Source organism: Strongylocentrotus purpuratus, unplaced genomic scaffold (assembly GCF_000002235.5).
Source record: "Strongylocentrotus purpuratus isolate Spur 01 unplaced genomic scaffold, Spur_5.0 spur5_scaffold_13, whole genome shotgun sequence".
NCBI lineage: Eukaryota > Metazoa > Echinodermata > Echinoidea > Camarodonta > Strongylocentrotidae > Strongylocentrotus > Strongylocentrotus purpuratus.
Genome location: NW_022145598.1, coordinates 8,568,538 through 8,593,391, shown reverse-complemented (window position 1 = coordinate 8,593,391; position 24,854 = coordinate 8,568,538). Strand labels below are relative to the sequence as shown.

The 24,854-nt window shown below is 39.8% G+C and overlaps 1 protein-coding gene across 2 annotated transcripts in view; it reads left to right on the top strand.

The window, feature by feature from the left end:
• Positions 1 to 23,213, top strand: part of LOC585573 (ATPase family AAA domain-containing protein 2) — a 30,355-nt gene extending 7,142 nt beyond the window's left edge. For both annotated transcript variants that reach the window (XM_030982840.1, XM_030982839.1), the window contains exons 7-22: positions 196 to 319; positions 916 to 1,023; positions 2,182 to 2,293; positions 3,144 to 3,434; positions 3,719 to 3,967; positions 4,826 to 4,916; positions 5,517 to 5,828; positions 6,707 to 6,863; positions 8,102 to 8,288; positions 8,723 to 8,908; positions 9,523 to 9,658; positions 10,092 to 10,288; positions 10,902 to 11,061; positions 11,758 to 12,768; positions 20,362 to 20,492; positions 21,410 to 23,213. In XM_030982840.1, the coding sequence (XP_030838700.1) occupies positions 196 to 319; positions 916 to 1,023; positions 2,182 to 2,293; positions 3,144 to 3,434; positions 3,719 to 3,967; positions 4,826 to 4,916; positions 5,517 to 5,828; positions 6,707 to 6,863; positions 8,102 to 8,288; positions 8,723 to 8,908; positions 9,523 to 9,658; positions 10,092 to 10,288; positions 10,902 to 11,061; positions 11,758 to 12,768; positions 20,362 to 20,492; positions 21,410 to 21,586 (3,629 nt within the window). In that variant the 3' untranslated portion in view covers positions 21,587 to 23,213. The remainder of the gene's footprint in view (positions 1 to 195; positions 320 to 915; positions 1,024 to 2,181; positions 2,294 to 3,143; positions 3,435 to 3,718; positions 3,968 to 4,825; positions 4,917 to 5,516; positions 5,829 to 6,706; positions 6,864 to 8,101; positions 8,289 to 8,722; positions 8,909 to 9,522; positions 9,659 to 10,091; positions 10,289 to 10,901; positions 11,062 to 11,757; positions 12,769 to 20,361; positions 20,493 to 21,409) is intronic.
• Positions 23,214 to 24,854: the final 1,641 nt, after the last annotated feature.

Here is a 24,854-nt window from a genome sequence, read left to right as displayed (position 1 = left end):
GTATTATACAAGTGTGGAAGAACATCAGATAAAAATGTTCCCTGAAAAGCATGGCTCTTCAAATGCCTTAATATTCTAAGTATGGCATGTAACATCATAAAAATTGGGACAGATTTTAAAAGTAAAAACTGCATGAGTGTTTATTTCTGTGATTCAGAAAAAAACTTGCATATATCTCTTTTTTTTTAAACACAGAACCCATGAGGAAACGCCAGCAGAAATATGAGGATTTCATCAACCCGCATTCCCCTCTGAGACGACGTCACTTCAAGCATAAGAAGCACCTCACCCCAGTACATAGCCCCAGGCTAAAACGAAGGTAGGGCCAATTTTTTAGTTGTTTTTGTTGCCTGCATGCTTCGTAAAAGCGAGTGTGTATATTGCACATGAACAATCAGTAGACCTAGGGTTTGAAGTCCTGACAGTACTTGGTACTTGAAGACTACTGCTAAACCAAAGGACACCTCTTTTGACTTAGTTTCAAAGCTGGGACCTCCAGGTTACAAACCGCTGCCTTTGAGTTGGTCATCTAGTCTATATACAAGTCTAAAATGCAATTTTGAAATATACTTGCATTTCTGGACAGAAGTAGTATTTAAATATATCATTTTAAATATGGGGTTAGCAGTATGCAAGGAATTGGAGCACTGGTATTTCAGTGAAGGCTCTTTCTGTAGTACAAGAGGTCCTTGGTTCAATGTTTTTCTCCCATTATGCATCCTTAGACAAAGAGCTGTACCCACATTGGTACGTCTTGACCCAGAAACATGGCAGTGGGGGGGGGGGGGGGACCCTCGGGAAGGGCACTATCAATTCTGATTTTGGCTTCAGTGGGTAAAGAAGACATCAAAGATATAGAGAAAAATTATGGTTAGTGACAGATCCCTATTAATTTGTATTGCATTGGTCTTTCAGGACACACCATGGTGCCCGTGATCTCTCATCGACCAGCTCGGAAGGCTCTGATGACGAGAGAAGGTTTGAACGCAGGAAGAACAAGAGCATGATGAGAGCCAGAAACAGGTAAAATGATCTTCAGATTAATTAATTAATCACCCAACCATCCTGTGTAATTTCCTTCAGTCATAACTTTAAACTTTTTCTGAGAAGTTCCACTCCAACTCTTGGAGCATAGCTGCTAACCATTCCTTCTTTTTTATGTTTTCGGGTTACCTGTACGTCCTGTTCTCGTGATCACGTTATCTCAAGAACTGATTGATGGATTCCTGCCAAACTTTAGTCATGTATGTAACTTGCAGAGCTAATGAACTGATTAGATTTTAGGGTCACAAGGTCAAAGGTCATGAGGCTCATTATGCATGCAAAAATAGCTTGTGAACGCATTCTCATTAGAACTGACGGATGGATTACAATCAAACTTAGGACATGTATATCTTGCAAAGCCAATGAACTGATTAGATTTTAGGGTCACGAGGTCAAAGATCAAACGGTCATACTTGTATATGAGAAGTAGCTTGTAATCACAATATCGTGAGAACCTGTTATGGATTACAATCAAACTTGAGTTTTAAAAATTGCTTCTGTTTTGGTTTGTAAAATTGCTCTTTGACGGAGGCATCATTTTCGATTGCGTGCAGTCAAAGTTCCATCTAGTCTGTATTTGTATTGTTGCACTACTATTCTGTTGATGTGATGATCCTGTTCAGAATCGCTGTCTGAAAGTAATTTCTGAGGACAACATTTTAGTTCTGATCAACAGAATAGGTGCCAAGTTATCAAGGGTTTTTTTCTTCAAAAATTGGTTTGAACAGAAAATTTGTAGATCATTAACTAGTACATAAAAAATCTACATTGGGACACAAAGAAGAATATGCCATACTTTGCAAATTCCAGACACTTGAATTGACACATGTGCTAGTGTGGGAACGACCCAATGCATTATACTCCGGTGTGAATTTAATTGTAGATTTTCATCTTAATTGTGCAATTGACCACTATTTATACAGCAGACCCGTAAGGATTACGCACAAATAACATTATCACGGTACACCCCAATAAAAAGATACTACAGCGCGTTGAAAACGAACGGGCGGTTCAATGAGTAAAAGGAAGGGCAGTTTTGGGCGGTTAAGTTGCTAAAGGGTTAAAGTATTCACTCGGTGCAATGTGGTCGATATTAATGTGATCTCTTTCAACCTTTTTTTTTTTCTTCCCCTGTAGGTGTCTTCCAATGAACTTGACTAAGGACGATATGTCTGGTGGAGTCATCAAGGACAGACAGAGAATAGGGGGTAGCCTGGCTGATGTAGATCCTATGAATATTGATTCATCGGTAAGTTCTTTTCATGGTTCCATGACACATGCTTGGGGGGCAATTGCTCTTAGGTTGATCCTACCATAGCTGTTATCATAACTTTTACCCTGGAACAAACACTTTAATTCTAATCCGAAACAACCTTAAAGAGATTGGGTATATCCGCTCAGATTCTAAACAAAATCCTGGATTTAGCTCATGCTGCAATGATAATTATAAACCTTTAGGTCAGTCAGGAACCCCATGAAATTTACAAGCCGATCGCCTGTCTGATTATCAAGATATTTATGATTGGAAATCAAAATGTAAAAATTGTTTTCTTAACAGTTTTCATAACACTACAGCCTATTGGGGAAAATGAGTATGGTAAAACCGGTCACTTCTTGATCATTTTGAAGGGCAAGTTTGTTTAGGGCTTCAATATTACACCATATCACAGACACTGATAACACGTAGGGCCGTGCAACTCAGATTTAACGTTGTTAAACGATGCCATTAAGGAAATTTTTCGATAAGTTAAACTACACAGCAAAGATGAACTTTTGTTTTTAATTTTCTTTGTTAAGTTGCATTTGATGATGGTGGTGGTTTTAGGCTCTCACGTCCAAATTCTAAGGAGATGAGAGTGTTTCCCTTACAGCTTTCAAGAAGTTATCTTTTCTGTCATACCATGTTTCTTTTATATTTTATTTCCATACTTTGGAATTTTATTTTGACTGTTAGGAATAAATGTTATGCTTTCTGATGTAAATATGCTCATGTTTATTCAGGCCCCATAGAAGACCACTACTTATTTGTGAATGAGCTACCCTGACAAAAGATTGGAAATAAATAAATAAATGTTTTTTTTAATAAATTTATCTTCCAGGTGACCTTTGACACTGTTGGTGGTTTAGGCTCACACGTCCAGGCTCTGAAGGAGATGGTCGTCTTCCCCCTCCTCTACCCAGAGGTCTTTGAGCGCTTCAAGATCGCCCCGCCCCGAGGGGTGCTGTTCCACGGCCCCCCTGGGACGGGCAAGACCCTCGTGGCAAGGGCGCTGGCCAACGAGTGCAAGCAGGGCGATAAGAGGGTCGCTTTCTTCATGAGGAAAGGAGCCGACTGTCTCAGCAAGTGGGTCGGAGAGTCGGAACGTCAGCTCAGGCTACTCTTTGATCAGGTAAAAGCAATTTTGTTCAACGTATTCAATATTACTTTCTTTTCTTCTGGCACTATCCTAAAGGTTGTCATGATATAGAATGTAATGGAAGTATGCAGATCATGAGGGTTAAGTGTTTAATGAAGTTACAATTGAGGGATGAGAAATGAAATGGAGTTGAGGTTCACTGCTAAGCACTTTCAGTACCAACAAATCTGCTGTCATTAACTGATTTACCACTCGCTATACTGTACTGAAATATTTGTTGTGAAGTCATTGTGTCGTCCTTTTCCCCCCATGCACAGGCCTTCACCATGCGTCCGTCTATCATCTTCTTCGATGAGATCGACGGTCTGGCCCCGGTCCGGTCAAGCCGCCAAGACCAGATCCACAGCTCCATCGTGTCCACCCTCCTGGCCCTTATGGACGGTCTGGACAGTCGAGGGGAGATTGTGGTCATCGGAGCGACCAACAGGATAGATGCCATCGACCCTGCGCTCAGGAGACCAGGACGTTTTGATAGGGAGTTCCTCTTCCCTCTGCCTTCAGTCGAGGTATGTTTCCATTTTCGCACATTCTCATTTTCCAGTTGGACGATTTGATTTTGGTTTACAGCACTCTTTGTCATGGACCCCAGCCCGAGTATTTGAAGGGTCAATTTATGATTTGCCTTTTATACAGTCAAAACCTGTATGTAGTGACTGCCTAAGGGAAATACAAAAAGTGGTCCTAGTAGACAGGTTCCTTTAGTACCTGATTCAATGAGAAACAATTTTCAAGGGAAACAACAAATGTGGTCTTTGTTGACAGGTGGTCAGTAAAGCAGGTTTGACTGTATCATACATGCCAACTGTTCAGATTAAAGAGGAACATTCCTCTTTTTGGGAGAAGATAATTATCATTTTAATGCAGGTGTTCCTCTTCCTGTACAAATTTGTCTGTAGTATTGAATAGGAGAGTTAGGATTGTTCCTCTTTTTTTTTTAAATAGCATAATTTGTACAGATTTCTGATTTTCAAATGTTGGCATGTATGCTGTATATCCATGTGTTGTATGTAATGATTTGATTTTGATTTTTGATTTTTGATTTTTCGTATGGGTCAACACTTAATGGAATTATAGGTATTGAATAAAAATCATATCAGGTTCAAGTAAAAGCTGTTAAACTGCCTGCCCTTGAATTGATATAGCTAGATTATGTGTACTGATTATAAAAATAGAGACTCGCGGTAGATCAGTGCCTGATAACTTTGGTGTTTTAAGAAACTAAAGGTGTTATCAGCTTGATCTTTAAGAGATTCTTCCTTAGCGGCTTTCGGAATCATTGCAACAAAGTAAATGCAGGGTTTTCAATGATCCTAACCTCTTTATACCTCTCATAAATAATATCTTTTCAACATTTTCGTTTGTAGGCAAGGACCACCATCCTCAACATCCACACCAAACAATGGAATCCGAGGCTGTCAGAAGCTTTTGTTTCAGAAGTTGCTGCAAAGTGTGTCGGTAAGAGATAATGGAATGATAATGATAATTAGAATCGTTTGTTGTTTGATGAGTTAAATATAAAAATCCTGATTTACTATTCTAAATATACATTGCTACAGGCCTTAAATTTCAATATTTTTAGGTCAAGGCCACTTTTCTGTAGGGCACATTCCTATATTAGAGCACAAATAGGATGAATTGGAAAGGGCACACAAAATCTCCAAGGCCAATGAGAGGGGCATTGAGGCCGATCAAAAGGACATCCACGGCCATGGCCTTGGATTAATTTAACCAGTCATAATCTGAGGGAATGAATTCCTATTTTGGCTCTTCAAATTAATGTGAATACTAGATTCCTTACTCTTTTTGAAATATGTGTAGACCTCGAATTATTCTTATTTCACCTTGAGAGATTTGTATGATTTTATCTATTAGAGGTTAGCAGATTCGTATTGCTTTCATTTTTTTTTTTTTTTAAATGTTAACTGTGCAGGTCATTTTTCTCACAAGAATTTTATACTTTTATCCATCCCAGCATATGATATAAAGTTACTAAATAGAAACAAAACAAACAAAAAGTTTAAATGTGCTTTTTTTGTCATTTCAACTACATCACAGGTTACTGTGGTGCCGACCTCAAGGCGCTATGCACCGAGGCAGCGCTGTACGCCCTGCGACGCCGCTACCCTCAAATCTATACCTCCAAGGAAAAACTCCAGCTGGACGTGACCGAGATCCAGATCGGCGCTGTGGACTTCCACCAGGCCATGAAGCGCATCGTACCGGCCTCTCAGCGGTCAGTGGTCAGCCCTGGCCGTAGCTTGACCCTCCACGTCCGTCCATTGCTGGAGAACCAATTCAATGCTGCACTGGATATTCTACGTCATGTCTTCCCTTCGGCTTTGTATAAAGACAATAGTACTTTACAAGGTGAGCGACTGCAGTTTTATTTTCATATTTGAAGTTTAAAGAAATAAGTAGGCAACATGTCACATTTGTGTTGTAAAGAGAGTATGTACTTATTTTTTCTATGACTAAAGTTGGTTATTTTAATTGTGAAATGCCTTAAAAAATACTTAGAAAAGAATATGAAATTAGTAAATTTGTCTTTTTCTTTTCAATTAGGATAATTGTTGTGCTAGATGCTTTCCATTCCATGTTATTTTTCAGCCATTGAATATAGCATTGAAGCTTAATTTACCCATTTTCATTTAAAATACTGAATCCTGCCTGCCTTTTTGAAAGACCATGCATGGAAAAGACATAACCTGTATTGGGTCACCGTGGTGTAGTGGTTCACCAGCTAAACACTATCAAAGAGGCAAACAGTTTGAAATTGGGCCTGATTCGTTTGTTTCAAGACACAGGACCTCATTTACAGTCATCTCTCTCTATCTCTATCTCTCTCCCTCTCTCATAAGATCAATAGTTGGAAGCTTTTTTAATATTCTCAAGATTAATTACGTGTACTGTAGTTACCTGGCAAGTACTTATGCCGTTATGGTGGCATGGTGAGCTGATAGTGGCTAAACCACTTTGAACATGCATAGGGACATTGTTTTATGATATAATGTGTACTTAATAAATATTACAGTCAAACCTGCTTTAGCGACCCCCTGTATCGAAAGACCACCCATCTATAAAGACTACAATTTCTGTTTTCATTGTATGGGGTTTCTCATTGAAATCCGTAATAACGGAACCTGTTTCATGTTTCCCTTATGCAGTATTTATATACTGTATTATATGTACTGTATTATTATTTTTATTGTTAATAATATCATCTCCTCCTTGGTATCATTCTTCAGAGGAATCTTCAGATCCTCTGACCGATATGCTGCACAATGATGACTGGGAGGAGGAGGAGGGAGGGCCCAGTATATTCAACGGCCCCACCCCAAGGATGGGGTCCAAGAAACACAGCCTTTCACACACATCCAACCATTCATTCCTCAACTTTGCAAGGTAAGAAAGCATTCTTCTCTTTTCTTTTAAAGGTAATGCAAAGTTTGGGAAATTTTGAAAATTGGATGGATAGTACTTCTTTTAAGTTTTGATATATTTGGATGCCCATGTGGATGTATTATAAGCACTAGAAAATTTAGCCCCAAAACACTTCTGCTTTCGAGAAATTGAGTTATAACAAAAATTACAGGTGCTCCCGGTGAATTTCAAATATTTCAAATAGCGCCTAAGGCCATTTCATGGAAGCTGCGACTATGAAAATTTCAGAAGATGCAGTTCTGATATATAATCTCCAAACAGAAATAGCAAATCGGTCTATTGTAGTCAAGAAACATTGTTATAAAACTAAAGTAATATCAGTCTTGAGAGGGATCTATACAACATAAAGAGTTTATTATTCACAATTTCATTACTTTAGACTCGCGACAACGATCATTGAATGTTCAACTTGCATATGCTTTCAATATGTTCATTTGAACCAAATTCATGACCTCTTACCAAAACTTTGTATTACCTTTAATCTTTATTGATCAATAATTGAATAAAACAATTACAGAATCAAAACAGAAAGACAGCTTTTTTACAGAATTATACAAAGCAGCATTGTAGATGCATGAGTACTTGAGTGGAAGAGTTAGCGTTAAACACAAAGATCAATTCTCCGCTTTTTGAAATGTTAAGGGAGCTTGTTTTTCTTCTTAGCTAAAAAATATTCTAAATCCTAGTTGGAATTCAACTAAGCCTCAGTACCCTTGATATTAGGGAGTTTACTTTTCATTCACTCGTATATTTGTTTAGGAAAAACTGGTTCCTTCTGTAAATAACTGTATTATGCTATTGGAACCGTGAAGAAAATATGTGTGTTGTGAATGACTTAGCTCAGAAAAGTTCTTTAAAGAAAAATAGGGTAACACTATCTCAAGAAGTTTTGTGAGAGTGCATTAGAACACCGAGATGCTATTGAAATTATTTATAAAATAGTAAGGCAAAGCAATAAATAATCAAAGTCTAATTGTTTGTGACTACTTTGCAAGCTTTGGTAGCTTGCTATGTATAAAAATGAGTTCATACTGGAATCTGGGCTCGCTGGGGTACGAAAAAGAAGACACGTCCAGGGACGCTCATGGCGCTAGCACAAGTAAAGTAAATGTTTATTTGAAAATAGAGTTATACCATCAACAACAAAAAAACTCTTCTTTATCTCTTCTTTGACTCTCTCCCTTTCTCTCTCTCATCAGTACTTCCTACCATAGACCACACGCCCACCGGCCACGCTTCCTCATCACCGGGCAGCCTGGGATGGGGCAAACCTCGCACCTCGGCCCGGCTCTCCTGCATCACATGGAGAGACTCCCCGTACACTGCCTTGACCTCCCAGCATTGTACGCATGCAGTGCAAAGACACCAGAAGAATCGTGTGCTCAGGTATAATGAAGATGATGGTGGTGGTGGCGCTGGTAGTGGTGGTGGTGGTGGTGATGATGAGGAGGAGGAGGAGGATAATGGATTATGATGGTGATGATGATAATGATGAAAATGGTGGTGGTGATGATGATGATGAACATGGTGCTGATTGTGATAGAGACATCTCTTGGACTTCAATCTGACATTTTGAAAAGACAGAAAAAATCTATCCAAACCCCATCTTGCTTTTAAAAAAAAGCATAGAAAAATGGGTAGATACATAGGAAAATGGTAGATAAATAGGAAAAAGTGTAGATAAATATATAAAAGGAGCACTGTTAAAATATAGCAATACAGTAAATTTGATGTAATGATTATTGCTTGGAAACCCTTGTAGAACTCCTGAGATGAAAAAATTATATTTTACACTTCAGTATCCTCTCTTCCATTGCTAGGTATTCCTTGAGGCAAGGCGCACCAGTCCCAGCATCATCTATGTCCCTCACATAGGCCAGTGGTGGGAGGCATGCTCCGCAACGTTGCAAGCAACTTTCCTCACGTTGCTGCAAGATCTACCTCCATCAGCCCCCATCCTCCTGCTAGCTACCTCAGACTTTCCGCTCAGGGATGCTCCAGTCGAGGTAAGTTGCATGCTGGAAGTTTTATTGAGATCATTATTTGTATGATTTTATTTCTGCTTTTTTCAACATAATAAAAAGTATACAAATTAGGTATTCATATATTATTAACAAAAGTCTTAACACATCGTGTGATCAATCGCAAGTCTTTATAAGACAAGCCCCAGATCTAAGGTTTTACTTTATCTGATCATTTTATTCAGTTGGTGGGCATACTAGAACTTAGATCAGACCAAATATAAAGTGAAATCGCACATTTTATGTCAATTTGAAGTTCAGAGCCCGTCTTATAAAAATTAATTGATGATCGCTTGATAACAATTGTAATTATGTGCATAAGAGTTTGGGGACTGTAAACTTGCGGCGACTCTTTATAAAATGAGGCCTTGCCTTGATCCAAATCAATCGCAAGTCCTTCAATCAAACGCAAGTTTGCAGTCTCCTAACTCTTATGTACATAGTTGCAATTGATATCAAGTTTTTGTAAGAGGGAGCCCAGGACTTCACAATAACCAGTAACATTTGGGACATCAAATGACTGATTCCTTGGATTTGCTCTACTTTAAAAGAGAATAATCCCTCTAAAACCAAGTTTTGACATTCTGTCCTCACTCCAGATGCAGTCTCTTTTCATTGCTGGTCACGGTGAGGTGATGAAGATGAGACTCTTCAAGATGGATGAAAGGAGAGAATTCTTCAGGGATCTCGTCCTAGTACAAGCCACCAAGGCTCCACACAGGAAGAAGAAAATTGGTAAGACTTAAAATTTTGTTTTGTTTTGATGTAACCCTTTTTGTACTGTGTGGTAGGTTTGAAATTGTCCCAAATTTGGGTTCTGTGACACGTGCTCGACTGCTTGCTCCGCAGTCAATTCAGGATTTGAACCCTTGACCTTCGCATCTCCAGTCAAATGCCCTTAACCATTTGGCCATGACACTCGCATTGCTTGATTTCTGATCCAACTGTCCTTTCAGCCGCTTCTGCAGCCCTTGAGGTCCTTCCCGTTGTCGCTCCCAGGGAACCTAGAGAACTGACAGAGGAGGAGATCCAGAAACTTATTAGTGAGGAGAAGAAGAAGTCCAAGTTGTCCAAGAGACTCTTTAAAAAAATCATATCGCCTCATTGCTTAATTTCCAATCTCACTGTTCTGATTTTGAATTTTGAATTTGAACTGTTCTTCCAACAGCTTCTGCAGCCCTTGAGGTCCTTCCTGTAGTCGCTCCCAGGGAACCTAGAGAACTGACAGAGGAAGAGATCCAGAAGCTCATCAGTGAGGAAGAGAAGAAGCTCAGAGAGTTGAGAATCTTCCTCAGGGATGTCCTCACCAGACTGGCGTCCGAGAGAAAGTTCCGGGTCTTCACCAGTCCCGTGGACCCTGAAGAGGTAAAACTGAGAACAATATTTTTTGGTTTCTTATGTAGCTAATTATCTTATTATTGTACAACGTCCCTACACACTTTCATGTGTATGGATGGAACTATCTACCTTGGCTTAAGCTTTTGCCATTATTCAACCAACGATACACTGCAAACAGTGTGCATTGGGTGTGATTATTACGTCACAATAGAGTGCGCGCAAAGTGCGCAGGTTCTCATATGCGTAATAGATGCGCAATGAAAATGACAAATTACCCAGATGTTGGCTCTACATATTGCCTGCAAGTTAGCACGCATTTTGCCTGCAAGTTTAGCACGCATTTTGCCATTGACTTTTCTGATCGGGCAATATTTTTTGTCCATTGTTTGACTGTGTATTAATATTGACTGGCAATTTACACACAAAATCCCATCGAATTTTTTGTGCATAGTTTTGTTGGCTTATCAATTAAACTTGGAAGGGCAATACCATTTAAAAATTGCCCTGCTCAGATGTCTGAAACAAAGCGATATTGATTATTGCGTTAATACACCAATATATTTCACTTGTTTGTCCAAAACTTGATAAAATGGATGTTGAATAGGACTTTAATTTATTATGTTCAACTTAACTTTTGTAGGTTCCAGACTATGTTGAAGTGATCAAACAACCCATGGATCTGTTCACCATGAACAACAAGATTAATCTCCATCAGTACACCAGCGCTAAACAGTTCCTGGGGGATATCGACCTCATCACCAGCAATGCCTTGGAATACAACCCTGATAGACAACCTAGTGGTAAGTAGAGTGCCTGTCCTTCTTTTCACACATAAAACACCTGTCTGTCACCTTTGTTCTCAAAGATGATAATTAGTTCTTATAGCAGCAAAATGAAGTTGGAATGAAATTTGAACATGTTCTCATCAGAGATGCCAGTCTTCAGGCTTTTGCCTGATTTTAGACAGTGACAACACATATGGGGCTTTAACATGTTCTGGCTTCTTTTCAGGCCCAGTAAGTAAAACTGACTGACATCCCTGTCTCGTACTTCTCGCTTGTATCAAAGATGCATGTGCAATATATTTGTTATCATGTTATGTTTCAGACATGGCCCTCCATTTTTTGGTTGCCCATTTGGTCAAGTTTTGCAAATATATAAAGTATTGCCTTTCCGTGCTCCTCTTTCAAGCAATCTTCCCTGAAATCCATTAAATATTGATTATCTTTCTCACGAACCATGTCAAAATTTGTGTATTCATTAGAAAGGAAAAGGATTATAGTTAGTGGATTTATCTGTGTTTATCAAGTATATAAAATAGCTGCAATTGATTCAAATTTATTGCATCTACGTATCTTTGATAAATTTGTACTAATGACATAGGAGATCAATCAGAGAACTTGATCGATCCCAATCAACCGTAATTCTTTATAAAATAGTTTAAAATTGTTGTGTGTCGAGTATTAAAGAGCTAATATCTAACTCTCTTGTCATAGATCGCATGATTAGGAACAGAGCCTGTGAGCTGAAGGACATGGCCTATGCCATCATCGACGCCGAGATGGATTCCGATTTCGAGAAGGAGTGCGGGGAGATCGAGGAGTCGAGGTCCAGAAGGCAGGAGAACTCGACCGTGACCGCAGCCATGGCCCCCAGCTTCTACAAGACATTCCATCAGTTGACCCTGACACAGGCGCAGGAACAGGCCAGGGAGCTGGCCAACCAGAAACTAAAACCGCATCAGTTGGATTCCTCCAGGGAGGAGGATGGAGACGGAGGGACCGGTCGACCAAAGAAGGTCAAGAAGAAGCACTCGAAGCGAAGAAGTGCTTGGTCCAGAGGATTCTTGTCGAAGATTAAGAAGAAGAAACCGGTTGTTGATGAAGAGGAAGACAGCGAAGAGGAAGATGGGGAGGAAAGAGACGAGGAGGAGGATGATGAGGAGGAGGAAAGGGAGGAGGAGGAAGGGGAAGAGGCAATGGAAGATGGAGAGGTGGAGATCTTGCACAATGGACCCCTGACAAATGGCGATATCTTCAACCACCAAGAAACCAGTAACCAATCTGCTGAAACATCCACTGCACCCAGTACTCTGTCCCAGATCACCGACGATACTCCCATCGCGACACAGCGCTCGCCTCGTCTCTCCCACAGGCTCGATAACCACGACAGTGACCGAGAGAGTGTGAAGAGCGGGCCGTGCTCCCCGGTCAGCGAACATGTAATCGGGCGTCGGTCACTGCGTAGGAACAGCAATCATGCGGCCCCCACGCACCATCAGCTTCAGAATGGCATCAGCAGCGAAGAGTCTTCGGAGATTGATCCTCCCACGCTGGAGAAGGTGGTGCCGTTCCAAAGGGTCAAAGGTGACAGGTCAAAGACCAAAGAGATCATAAAGGTCATGGAGGTTGAGAATGGAGAGGAGGAGGAGGAGGAGGAGGAGAGAAGACAATATGAAGGAGACACGCCTACCTCAGCTGAATCAACCAAAGGAAAAGACAGCAATGGTAAAATCAAATTTTATAGTTATCGTTGTGTAATTTACTGGAGTAAATCTAATTTCCTTTTTATTATAGTGCAGTTTTGGAACAAACTGGTTTCCTTATAATTAGGCCTAAAATAAAAACTTGTTGTATTGCCCTTAGGGTGCATAAACGTGGGTCGGTCGGTCAGAATTTTTTTTTTTGTCGCCCTCTTTGGGCCGATATTTTTCAGATTTGAATGTTTTTTTGTTTCTTCATTTTTTTCCGCCCTCTTTTGGCTGATATTTCTCAGTTTTTAATGCTTTATACATGTGTTTCAACGTCATCATTCCATTGTTATCTTTTTCACCTCATAATCACCCATGGTTTGCACGAGTGAGAATTTTGGAATAATTTGATTTTATGCATTTATATCCCATTTAAACAAACAAAATATATATTTTAACAAATTTAGCATATTTAAGGGTGGTAGAAGCTAAAAACTTCATGTTACATATTTTCTATTCATTAATTTAAAAAAAAAAAAAAAAAAAAAAAACGGTTAAAAAAAAAACGGTTAAAATGCCTTAAGATGCCCCATTTGTAATGATTATGCAATCTTGAAATGTGCACTGTGCCTGAATGCCAGGCCAAGTAAAATTTGAAATATTGCAAAACGAGTTGTTGCTATCATTCAACTTGATTCATTCTCCAAACAAATGAAGAATTCACTGTTTACAATGACAATGTATTTTGCAACATTTCACTTATGACTTGGTTTAAGCCTATCTGCACTAGTTTGGCCAGGAAGGATTAAACCTCCTTGCAAAGTCACTGACAGGTGATTATCTCATCAAATCAGCTCTCAATTAACATAAGAAAAAGGGGACCATGAGGGACCTACGGTCACCGATTAGGCTTCTTTCGCTATATAGAGGACGCAAGTAGCTATTTAGTAGTGCGGTGGGGCTTTAAATCGTGTCCTCTATCTCTCACTCTCAGGGCTCAAATTAATTTTTTTGTCCACGGGGGCTCTTCCAAAATAAAAAGCGCCCCCGTGAGCCTTCTCACGGGGGCTCTTTTAGTACAGACGGGGGCTCTTTTTCCATTGAATTGGTGGTACCCATGAAACTCCTAAATTATTAGCTATTTCATCATTATCATTAATAGTCGGCATTATTTCTCTTACAAATTTACAAGTTATAACATGCAGCTAATGGTCAGATCTCTTCCCTTTGTACGAAATTTCTGGTCCAAGCCCGTATACATACGTATTACTCAATCTGTATAGTGGATATGATCGTCGCAATGTAGTATAGTCAAATTGGAGTTTCCTTTGTTCGTTAGGACTAGTTCTCTTAAACATATACAAGTATTATATAATTTTATGAACACTCGTGAATGCCAGAGGGAAAAACCGTTGCAATCGACTGAACTTTAGCCTATTTTGTTAAAAAAAAATTTGTCGCGCCCATATCGAGCTGAAATAAGGAAGTACTTGAGCTCGAAAATATATATCTTCACTGTTCTCACGCGGGGGTGATGTCGAAATAGAAACTTGGCCACAAAACACAACTACACTATTCAGAATAAATAGCAGAAAGGACAAAAGACATGATGACCTTGTCAATCTCATTACACAAGTGTAATTAACACTCCTCTTCAGAAAAGTAGAGACCTAGACCAGACCCCCCCCCCCCCTGATTTCGCGGGAGAAGAAAAAATGGTTTTAATGGTAATGGTCGACATAAAAGCTCTGAGCTCATCCTGTTTTCTATTTAATTATGAATCGATAGAGAAAATTAGCGCCACCCTCGAAGTTAGTTTCGAAAGATGGATGATGTATATACTGGGCTGTTATCTTATTGTTACAGCCCTTCATCCTAGAACGGGTCCTGGATGCTGGAGGGCTGGCCTGTCCCTTGCCTCTATCACCGTCATCTGACGAAGAATTTGCCATCCTGAATAATGCGAGCGGTTTCTATTTGGCTTGTAGTTTAGAGACCCTGACGTGGCTCCGTTTTCCCAAAGTATATGAGTGTGGAGATGAGAGGTGTTTTGGATAGCTGGACGTGTATTCTCTATGAAATTACATCAGTCTATGGAGACTCAACTAATTACACGTTATGAAACGATGGATTGTTTAACTGTATACTTTATTAATACAAACATAAGTCAACTTCTCCAACACGTTATCATAGTTAACACCGACACCAATTACCTGTATTAATCTCAACAAGTAGTAAAGGCAGGGATTGCCTTTTGTAGGAACTCTATTTCTCGCTTCCAGTCCTTTTCCTTACTTTAGCTCAGCTGGAGGAAAGCGGAGAGTTCGCCATCTGACCAAGATGAGAGCCAGCGTCGAAGTGACGATAGCTCAGCTCAATACCGCTATTTATAGGATCTGAGACGCTCTGAGAGCTGCTTTACGCATGGTGCATCCGTAATCGCGCTCTGAGCCCTTACGCCCCAAAAGCTTACTGCCCTCTACGTTTTCTGCAAGATAACTACCTGTAACGGGCTGGTCCTTTACATTATTCTTATTTTGTCGTCGTTGCACGTGCGTGCTTTTCTATTATTTTTTCAAGTCATGTCGTTTAGTGGAAGCACCCGTAGACATGTCGATTGTACATTACTATATTTAATTTTGACTACATATTATTTATTGGGATTTAAATATGAATCTGAAAGTTTATTCCTCGAATAACCTTAACTGGATTAACATGAGTTTGACATAATATAGTTGTCCTCGCGGTGCACTAAAAGTATTGCACGTTAACAGATTTCGACCTTCCCCTCTTTCCATATTTTTTTTCTCGCTTCCGGAAACGCATTTGTTTTGCTTGATCCAAACACAGAGATATATTAATTTATAGAACTATTTTTTATAGACTGTAAATGCTTAACATAATAATAATAATAATAATAAATTACATTTATAAAGCGCTTAATACAATGTTTCTAAGCGCTTAACATACAAGTAATTAGGTACAACGTAAAATAAACATACAGCAATAATAATACATAATTCTAATAATAACATTACAGATAATTAAACTGCCCTATAAATTACTATTACCGGTAAACAAAAAATACTTCAAACTTGCCTTAAAAGACTCTACAGATGGGGATTGACGAATAATAATAGGTAAACTGTTCCATAATTTAGGGGCTGCAATGGCAAAAGTACGATCTCCGTAACGGGTATTTGTTCGGGGACCAGGGGCGTATTGGAAATTAGCATGTGTAGTTGACCGTAATGAACGTGATGGAACAATAGGTTTGAGAAGGTCGTTTAAATATGATGGAGCATAACCATGTTTAATTTTGAATACTAACAAAAGAATCTTAAATTGAATGCGAGTTAAAATAGGTAGCCAATGAAGAGATCTGAGAATAGGAGTTATGTGTTCATATTTTCTGGTTTTGGTAATGAGACGGGCTGCCATGTTCTGAATACGTTGGAGTGGAGAAATGGTGTAATCTGGTAAGCCAAAGTACAATCCGTTACAATAATCTAAATGGGAAGTCACAAAAGCGTGGATCAATCGTTCTGTAGACTGTCTGTCCAAATATTTTCGAAGTTTACTAATCCTGGATATACCAAAGGCAGCCGTCCGACAAGTATTCCTCATGTGTTGCTTCATATTCAATACATTATCAACAGTGACGCCGAGGTTACGAACTACTTTTGAAGGTACGATTTCAATGCCAGCAGCATCCAAGCACGGCAGACTGCAAGAACTTCTAAACTGCGAGGTGATATGTGGTACCTCAGTCTTAGATTGATTTAACTTGAGTTTATTTGAAGAAGACCAGGACATGACATCGGAGACGCACTCGCTCAGTTTATGCATAGAGCCAAAGTGATCTTTGGATGTCATGGTCACATACAACTGGGTGTCGTCGGCGTACATGACATGATGAATGTCCCGATGGGAAGAGATGACCGCACTCAACGGACCAGTATACAGGATGAACTCCAGTGGACCTAGGACAGACCCTTGAGGAACACCTCAGGGCAGGGGAAATGGTCTGGAAATAGAGTCATTCACAACGACGTGCTGTTTGCAATTATCCAGGTACGAATCAAGCCACTTCAGAGCACACCCCTTGATGCCATAGCCTCGCAGGAAACGATCAATCATAGTTGTATGGTCAATAGAGTCAAACGCAGCAGTGTAATCAAGGAGCACCAGCACAGCCTCATGACCCTTATCAACTGCAAGAAGCACGTCATTGAAGACTCTGATCAATGCTGTTTCAGTTGAATGGAACTGTCGATAAGCCGACTGCATCTCAGGAAACAACTTTTGTTTATCAAGGTACACCCGAAGCTGAGAAGCAACGATTTTCTCAAGGATCTTAGCAAGGAATGGCAGGTTTGCTATGGGCCTGTAGGTTTTAAAGTCATCTGGGTTTAAGTCAGACTTCTTCAATAGAGGTATAACGTGAGATGTCTTGAAAAGTTCTGGGACAGTACCAGAAGACAGAGAAGAGTTCATTATGTGTGTAATGGATGGTACTAGTTCTTCAAGGCACGATTTCACTAAATGAGTTGGCATAGGATCCAAACGACAAGACTTGGAAATAGAGTTCTTAATCAGTTTTCTCACCTGTGTTTGCGTAACAGGCTCAAATTGCTGGAACTCACAATCACATGAAAGGGTTTCTTCAGGGAGATTTGAAGGGGGAAATGTTGTCACAATCTTTCGAATTTTATCAAGGAAGAACTCTCCAAAATCATTCGCTAATTCCTCGTCCGAACTGCGATCAGGAAAAACTGAGTCAGTTTTGGGAATGGTGAGCTTACTAACCAGCTTGAAGAGCTGCTTGGTGTCGCACTCTTTAATCTCAGTCGTCATGTACTCCTGGCTCCATCAAGAATGAGATCGTAAACCTCACACTGTTGTTTGTACAGCTGGCGATTTATTTCAATGTTCGATTTAATCATTTTACGTTCAGCGCGACGTCTCAGGCGCTTGGATTCTTTGACAGATTCTGTGTACCATGGAGCATGGGGCCGCAACGAAACAAGATGTGACTGTACCGGCGCATGTTTGTCCAGGAGTTGCCTCAGGGTAGTATTGTACTCTTCGACCGCTTCCGAAGGGCACCGGGTAGATAATGAACACAGAGAACCGTCCTTAATATCCTCCCTCAGTATGTTCAAATTAATGTTACGAAGCTTTCTGCAAGTGATGAGTTTCTTTTCAGGAGGGGGGCGTCCTAGATTAAGTGGACAGATGAGTGCATGGTGGTCTGAAGGGAGCCCACTCACTTTGTCCACAGTGTTGACCAGGTTATCAATTTTCCGAGAAATAATCAAACCTAGAATGTGTCCCGCTTGTTGAGTTGCCACAGTAACATGTTGCTGGAGACCAGCAGAGTCCAGCATCTCTACGAAGTTCATTGCGTCTTTGTTGCGTTTATTATCCACATGTATGTTGAAATCGCCGACAAGTAATTGAGCAATATCATTTACAGTTACTAGTTCAAGAAGAGACGAAAACTCGTTTACAAACAATCTATATGTCAGTGTGTTCTTGGAAGAAGGAGGTGGTCTATAGACGGCATGTATTCTAATTACAGCACGCTGTGAAGCATGGACAGTCAGATCCACATGTTCAAACGAGTTAAAAGTGGGGAAATCGTTGTTCAAAGAGACATTAAGAGCAGAACGATGGATGATACAGATTCCCCCACCAGATCCAGTGCGACGTGCCTTGTGGACAATCACATAGTTGGGTAATGTGTAGTTAATGTTCGCAATGGTGTGGTTGTCTTGTGAATCACCCTTTAACCAGGACTCAGTAATGACAAGTAAATCAAGGTTCTTTTCGAGGATGAGATCACAGATAGATACTACTTTGTTATTCATGGATCTAGCATTCCAAAGACCCAAACTTAACGGTGGATCAAAACAGGAAATAGTTGCAGGATGTCGCCCTTGGTTGCGGCGTCTGCATACATCAATCAAGTTGGTGAGATCCCGATGACGAGGAAAATCTGCGCATAAAGTATGAGAAGGCTGTTTATATGAATTCCTGTCAGTAGTGATAGTAGGGATATTAGATTCAATGCAGTGTGCGAAAACTGGAGGATGAATCTGTTGACGCTTGGACCCTCTGGCCTTTTTTTCCTTCTCGACGCGTCCGCTTTCTATACGAAATACCAAGGGAAGTAAGATTTCTCCACTGGATAGGGGGCAGCCAATGAGGGCATGTTTTAGTCCGATTACAGTTGTACAACTGTTCTCTGGTGTAAGTGACACGTTGTCTTGACGGTGACCCATAACTATCTCTGCATATATCATCGGCAGGCCCAGGATTAGGATTAATGTCACCATCCAGTAAAATGGAGATTTGGAAGGAAGCCTCCGAATTCGGGTAGTAGCTGATGGGACCCCCCAATAATTTCCTTGCAGGTTTTGATGATAGAGAATTCAGCCTACCTTCATGTGGGTATAAGTTGCCGGTTATACTGTGATTAGGCAAAGTAGAATGTTGAGATACACTGTATATATATATCTATTCAGCAAGTAAAGTCCAAGAAGAAACACAAAGGTAGGACGCTTGACCAATGCCATTGTCCCAAGAGGCTGGTATTGTTCATAACAATAGGAACAGCAAGAATGGTATTCAGGCTTGGGTGATCATCAATAGGATGTGTGCATGAAGCAGTTTCAATATGGCTGCACTTGGCTCCAAATACATAGATAGCAAAGCAAAAACTTGAAAGTCTAGAACCTCTCATCAAGTTGCACTAAGTCCTTCAAAAATTGTCCAAAGTGATCCAGAGGGTAAACTTGGTAGATGTGTATGTTTATAGACACACCAATATCCACTCTAACCTCACAAATAAAGCATAAAAGTGGAGAGGAGAGGAGCTGCTCACATGCTGAACGCTCACTCTTACATGAAAAAACATAGTTATTTACAGATGATTCTGTAAACTGTATTTAATAACATAATATTAATGAACAATCTCAAATTTACATGTGTGTGCACTGCAAATTCGTTGAGTAACGACTTTACACAACATTGAATTGTTTACTCCTTAAACACGGGTTGTGTTAAGTCGTGTAATAAAACATTACACAACTTTACACCCTGCAACATCTTTGGTGATCTCCTTCTCAATATTGATTTACTGGTCGAGTTACATTATTTGCTGGCCTTTTAGAATAGCCAGATTTCAGAGGATTCACACTTTTCACAACGAAAAACTTCTCCATGTTTCAGTCCTTGCGCGATCGTCTCCAGCTCCAGCAGATATTGGGCGTCAGCGTGCACACCGGTACTACCGGCGCAGTATAGCCACTGCTGAGGGCCGCACTAGCTGCACTGCGAGCTTCCGTTGTTTGTATCGGTAATACTCATAGAGATGGGAGAGAAAGCGCCATCTAAATTCCATTTCATTGGTTTAAGGTTTGAAAATTGATACTCAATATTGTGTTAAAGTTATATCAGAAAAGATAATCTTTATTTTATAATTCCACGGGGGCGATTTTTAATTTTTCAATCGCCCCCGTAAGCAACCTGACGGGGGCGATTGTGGAGCTCACGGGGGCGAATCGCCCATCGCCCCCGTGTATTTTGAGCGCTGCTCACACTCTTGTCTTGTTCTATTGTGTAGCTACCCTGAGGCGATCCAGCCGTCGGCCGACAAGGAGTCTTCAGAACGACGCTGTGGCAATGGCAACAGTAGCAAGGAACATTCTAGATGAACCTGTACCAGAACTAGTGGTTGATCATGACAGACTCAAGGTAAGTGTAGTCCCAGTTCTTTAAAGCCCACCTTTACTAGTTTACAGGAGGGATTAGACCACCCTGCAAGGTCACTGACAGGTGGTTATCTCATTAAATCTAAGAAAAGGAGGATCATGGGGGACCAAGGGTCACCGATTAGGCATTGTTTGGTATATAGAGGGCGCAAGTAGCTATAAGTAGACAGTGGGGCTTTAAAGGGAGTGGATCGTCAGTTTCCATGTGCACTAGGCCATTATTCGCTGAAACCAAACTTTGCGGAAACACCATTGTGTGTCCAAGTCTGCACACAGCAAACCTGTAGGCCTATCAAGAAATATCCCCTAGGCTCTCAGAGAGTCTTCAGGTGAGGGACAAGTGAAATCAGGACTTAACCAAATGGGGGAATGCAAGCCTGTTGGAAGACTAATTTTGGTGATTGACAACTCGTGCTATTGGGTAAACACCCAATGGGTGTCAAATTCCCCATGAGTGCCCACTCACTTTAAATCTTTGGAGGGATTTGCTGCCCTCACTAAAGAGTGGGTTAAATAGATAATTGTTTTTCAGGAGCAAAATTAGAGGAACAGATAAGTTGTTCAGAAAGGGCACTACCGCTTATATTCAACAGTTGATTTATAATTTCAACATGAAAAAAAAAATCTATATCCACTAACATGGACTTTATACTTTTTCCATTCATCCTTATGGGATAACCTCTTGACTCTTTTGACTTTGAGAGGTCAAAAATGGATAAATATTTATTTCCAAATATTTTTAAAAAAATCTGGTGTATAAATCTATCAAAAATTATTTAGTCTCATCGTATAACAATAATCATGTCTTGATATTTCCTCATAAATCTCTAGTTTAGAATATGTCCACCTAAACTTTTCCCATTAACATTTTCATTCTTTCTTTGTATTCTTTCTATTCAGCGACTGTTGGAGAGCGTAACCCTAGCAACAACAAACTTCAACATTGAGAAGCTGGAGCGAATGTACAGCGTACTTAGTCACCATGTCTACCGACACAGAATGGATTACGACAAGACAGAGCTTATTCAGGATATGGAGCAGGAGGTGATGAATATCACAGTTCACCCGCTCGACTAGGAGACTTTGTTTAGAAGACATCACCTTCTGGGAGGCAACGTCTAAGAGATGCCATCTAGGAGACATTGACTAGAAGACATCACCTTCTGGGAGACAACGTCTAAGAGATGCCATCTAGGAGACATTGTCTCTGAGACATCACCTTCTGGGAGACAACGTCTAAGAGATGCCATCTAGGAGACATTGTCTCTGAGACATCACCTTCTGGGAGACAACGTCTAAGAGATGCCATCTAGGAGACATTACCTAGAAGACATAATCTTCTGGGAGGCAACCTCTAAGCGATGCCATCTAGGAGATGCCGTCTAGGAGACATCATCTAAGAGACAACGTCTAGGAGATACTGTCTAGGAGACATCACCTTGTAGAGACCATCTGGTAGGCAACATCTAAGAGATGCCATCTAGGAGACATTGCCTAGAAGACATCATCTTGGAGACACTGTCTGGGAGGCAACGTCTAAGAGATGTCGCCTAGGAGACATCACCTTGTAGACTCCATCTGGGAGGCAACATCTAAGAGATGGCATGTAGGAGATGTCATCTAGAACTGTAAGGTCCCTCTGAAGACTGATTCACGGTTGATACTTCTGTGAGACAACGTTTAAGAGATGCCGTGTAGGAGACACTGTCTCTGAGACATCTAGAACTAGAAGACCCCTTTTGACGACTGATTCACGTAGACACTTTCACCTTGCAGTACATGGATGTCTGAATGAATGATGATTGTTTGAATGATGTTGGCAGACTGGCCAAGCCGACACAATTTGATATGCTTTGTGTTTGTTGACACAAAATTGTGCTGAATGGAACGGTCCCAGGAAATCTTTAAAAAGATTGATTCAACCAATACCAAGGTTATTCGCACATTCTTCTTATTTTCTTTAAAGAAATATTTGCAAAACCATCATTCTATTTTTTCCTATTTATAAAGAACTGAATGTCACATTTTATTTTTGCAAACTTTATGAAACAGATGTACTTCTGATTTCAATTTCTCATATGCAACAATAATAATCCCCCTTCGTTTTCTGTAAATGTATGAATATCAAACCTCATTTATAATGACAATTTATTAATGGAATATATGATTGTTTTGTGTGTATTACAACATTGTCATAAAAAGCAGTTTACCATGAAAGTCCGTTTTGTTAAGAACAATTCTGTTGAGAATTATTTTACAAAGAAAAAAATGTACTGCCATGACTTTGCAAGTTTATTATGAGCCCAGAAAGATTTGTCTTGTAGCATAAAGCCATAAATATATAATTATGATTTGTCCAGATAGAATACCAACGGATGGTACACAAAGAAAGTGCAACCTGAAAAAGTGTGTGTTTTTTTCTTCTTTTTATGTGCAGTTAATTTTGAAATTTGAATGAATTTGAACAAAATGATTACTTATTTACTGTTTATACATGCTCATGTACATATGGTACATTCACTGTCTGTTAAAGCACTCCATTACCAAGGGGAATTCCCTGTTTGATCAGAGGGGATTCCCCCTGCTTGATGCTAGGGGAATTCCCCATTTGACTGTAGTGTCACATTTTTTGTGTGTACAGGGTATCATAAGGTGTTGCATTTATTTATTGTCTCTTTTGTTTGTGCCACGAGTGCAAAAATAATCGGTCATTCACGTTATATTGGTCTCGCAAACTGATATGTGGACACTTGAAAATAGTATGACCTTTGTTGATTATTGAAAGATTATTGAAAAACAAAAAGAATAGGATACTTTTAGGAGACAAATCTTAGGAACTATTGTCTGATGCATCGAAGTTATAGTATTTCAAACTATGACAGGTACTCGTGTGTGATACGATAGCACCTGTTTGTGAAGAACACAAACCTTGCTTTATGACAAGGAAACTTGCGGTTCTCTGTTGTTTGTAATCTGTTTTGGTCACTGATGTAAGAAGATTTCCGGTACACATTGTTTTTTTCTTAGTGGCAAGGAGATTGTAAGGTTACCATGTACCTTTCTGGCTCAACATGATTGGCAAAATGGTTGCTTTGGCCCAAGTTAATAGGTAGCTCAGGTACTTTATTTTTCTCAATATATTTCCTTCGATATGGAGCATGTGATATGCTCATTACCATCGTGCTGAATGGGCATTCAAGTGTCTCGCACCAGGTTAAATCGTCAACATCAAATGACGACATTCTACTTCAGATACAAAGAACCAACTTGAAAAGAATCTACCTCAGTACTGCTGCATCTTTTCCTCCATCTTTGTTTATTATGCCTGGTTTCTACAACGGCCATTCCTCACGACGGCCTACGGGGTGTACAGGGGGGTGTTTTACAAAGATCCTAAATTGAACTTATCTCCAAGTTAGACTTAACAATCATGGAAAGCCATTATCATCTTTGAAAATATTTGGTAAAATAAACCGTTGATTCAAATAATACATATTTTCTATTATCAAGGAGATTTCATGTTCTTGATGTGAAAAGTCTAAAAATACTTGAATTTCTGCTTTTGAATATATTTCATTTGAATGCTATAAATGGCTCTCCATAATTTAGAAGTCCAACTTATAGATAAGTTTGACTTAGGATCTTTGTGAAACACCCCCAGATCAAGTTCATAATGTGTCTTTTACACACTCTCTTGCTGCAAAAAGTTCAATTTAATGATGATTGTTTTACCTGCCTGCTCAGAATTGACAGACGGCTTCAAGTCCTCTCTGAGGGACTTGGTAGTAATGATGATTAATACCTTACCAAAGGGCACGAGTGCATTGACTTGGTTTTGAATCCGGGACCTCCCGGTTACGAGACCATTGTTATACCACTGAACCATCTGATTGTGTGTTACTTTTACTTACTCTGCAGTCATTGTTCATACAACTTTAATATCGAATGGCAAAGTGGACTTGCAAATCAATGTAATTATGATGATAATAATAGTTGGATTTATATAGCACCTTAGAACCAGAGGATAAAACAGGCTGTCACTTTGTCTAAGGACAAGTTTAGAATTGTAGAGGTGTGTTTTCAGATTTATATGTACCACTACCACTACCATCAAATTTTAAGTTAAGTTGTATTTTTTTAAATTACAATCTTTACCCTTCTGTATCTCAAATCTTCTCAAATCATTACCTCATTTACCTGCCCGTTCTCACTTCAGTTTAAGAAAGAATGTATTGTAGGTGTGATAGAATTTGTTCCATGCTTTGACTTTAATGATGAATATCTTCAAATGAATAAACATGAATGTTTCTGGTTTGACCAAAACTCTTTAGTTTGACTACTAACA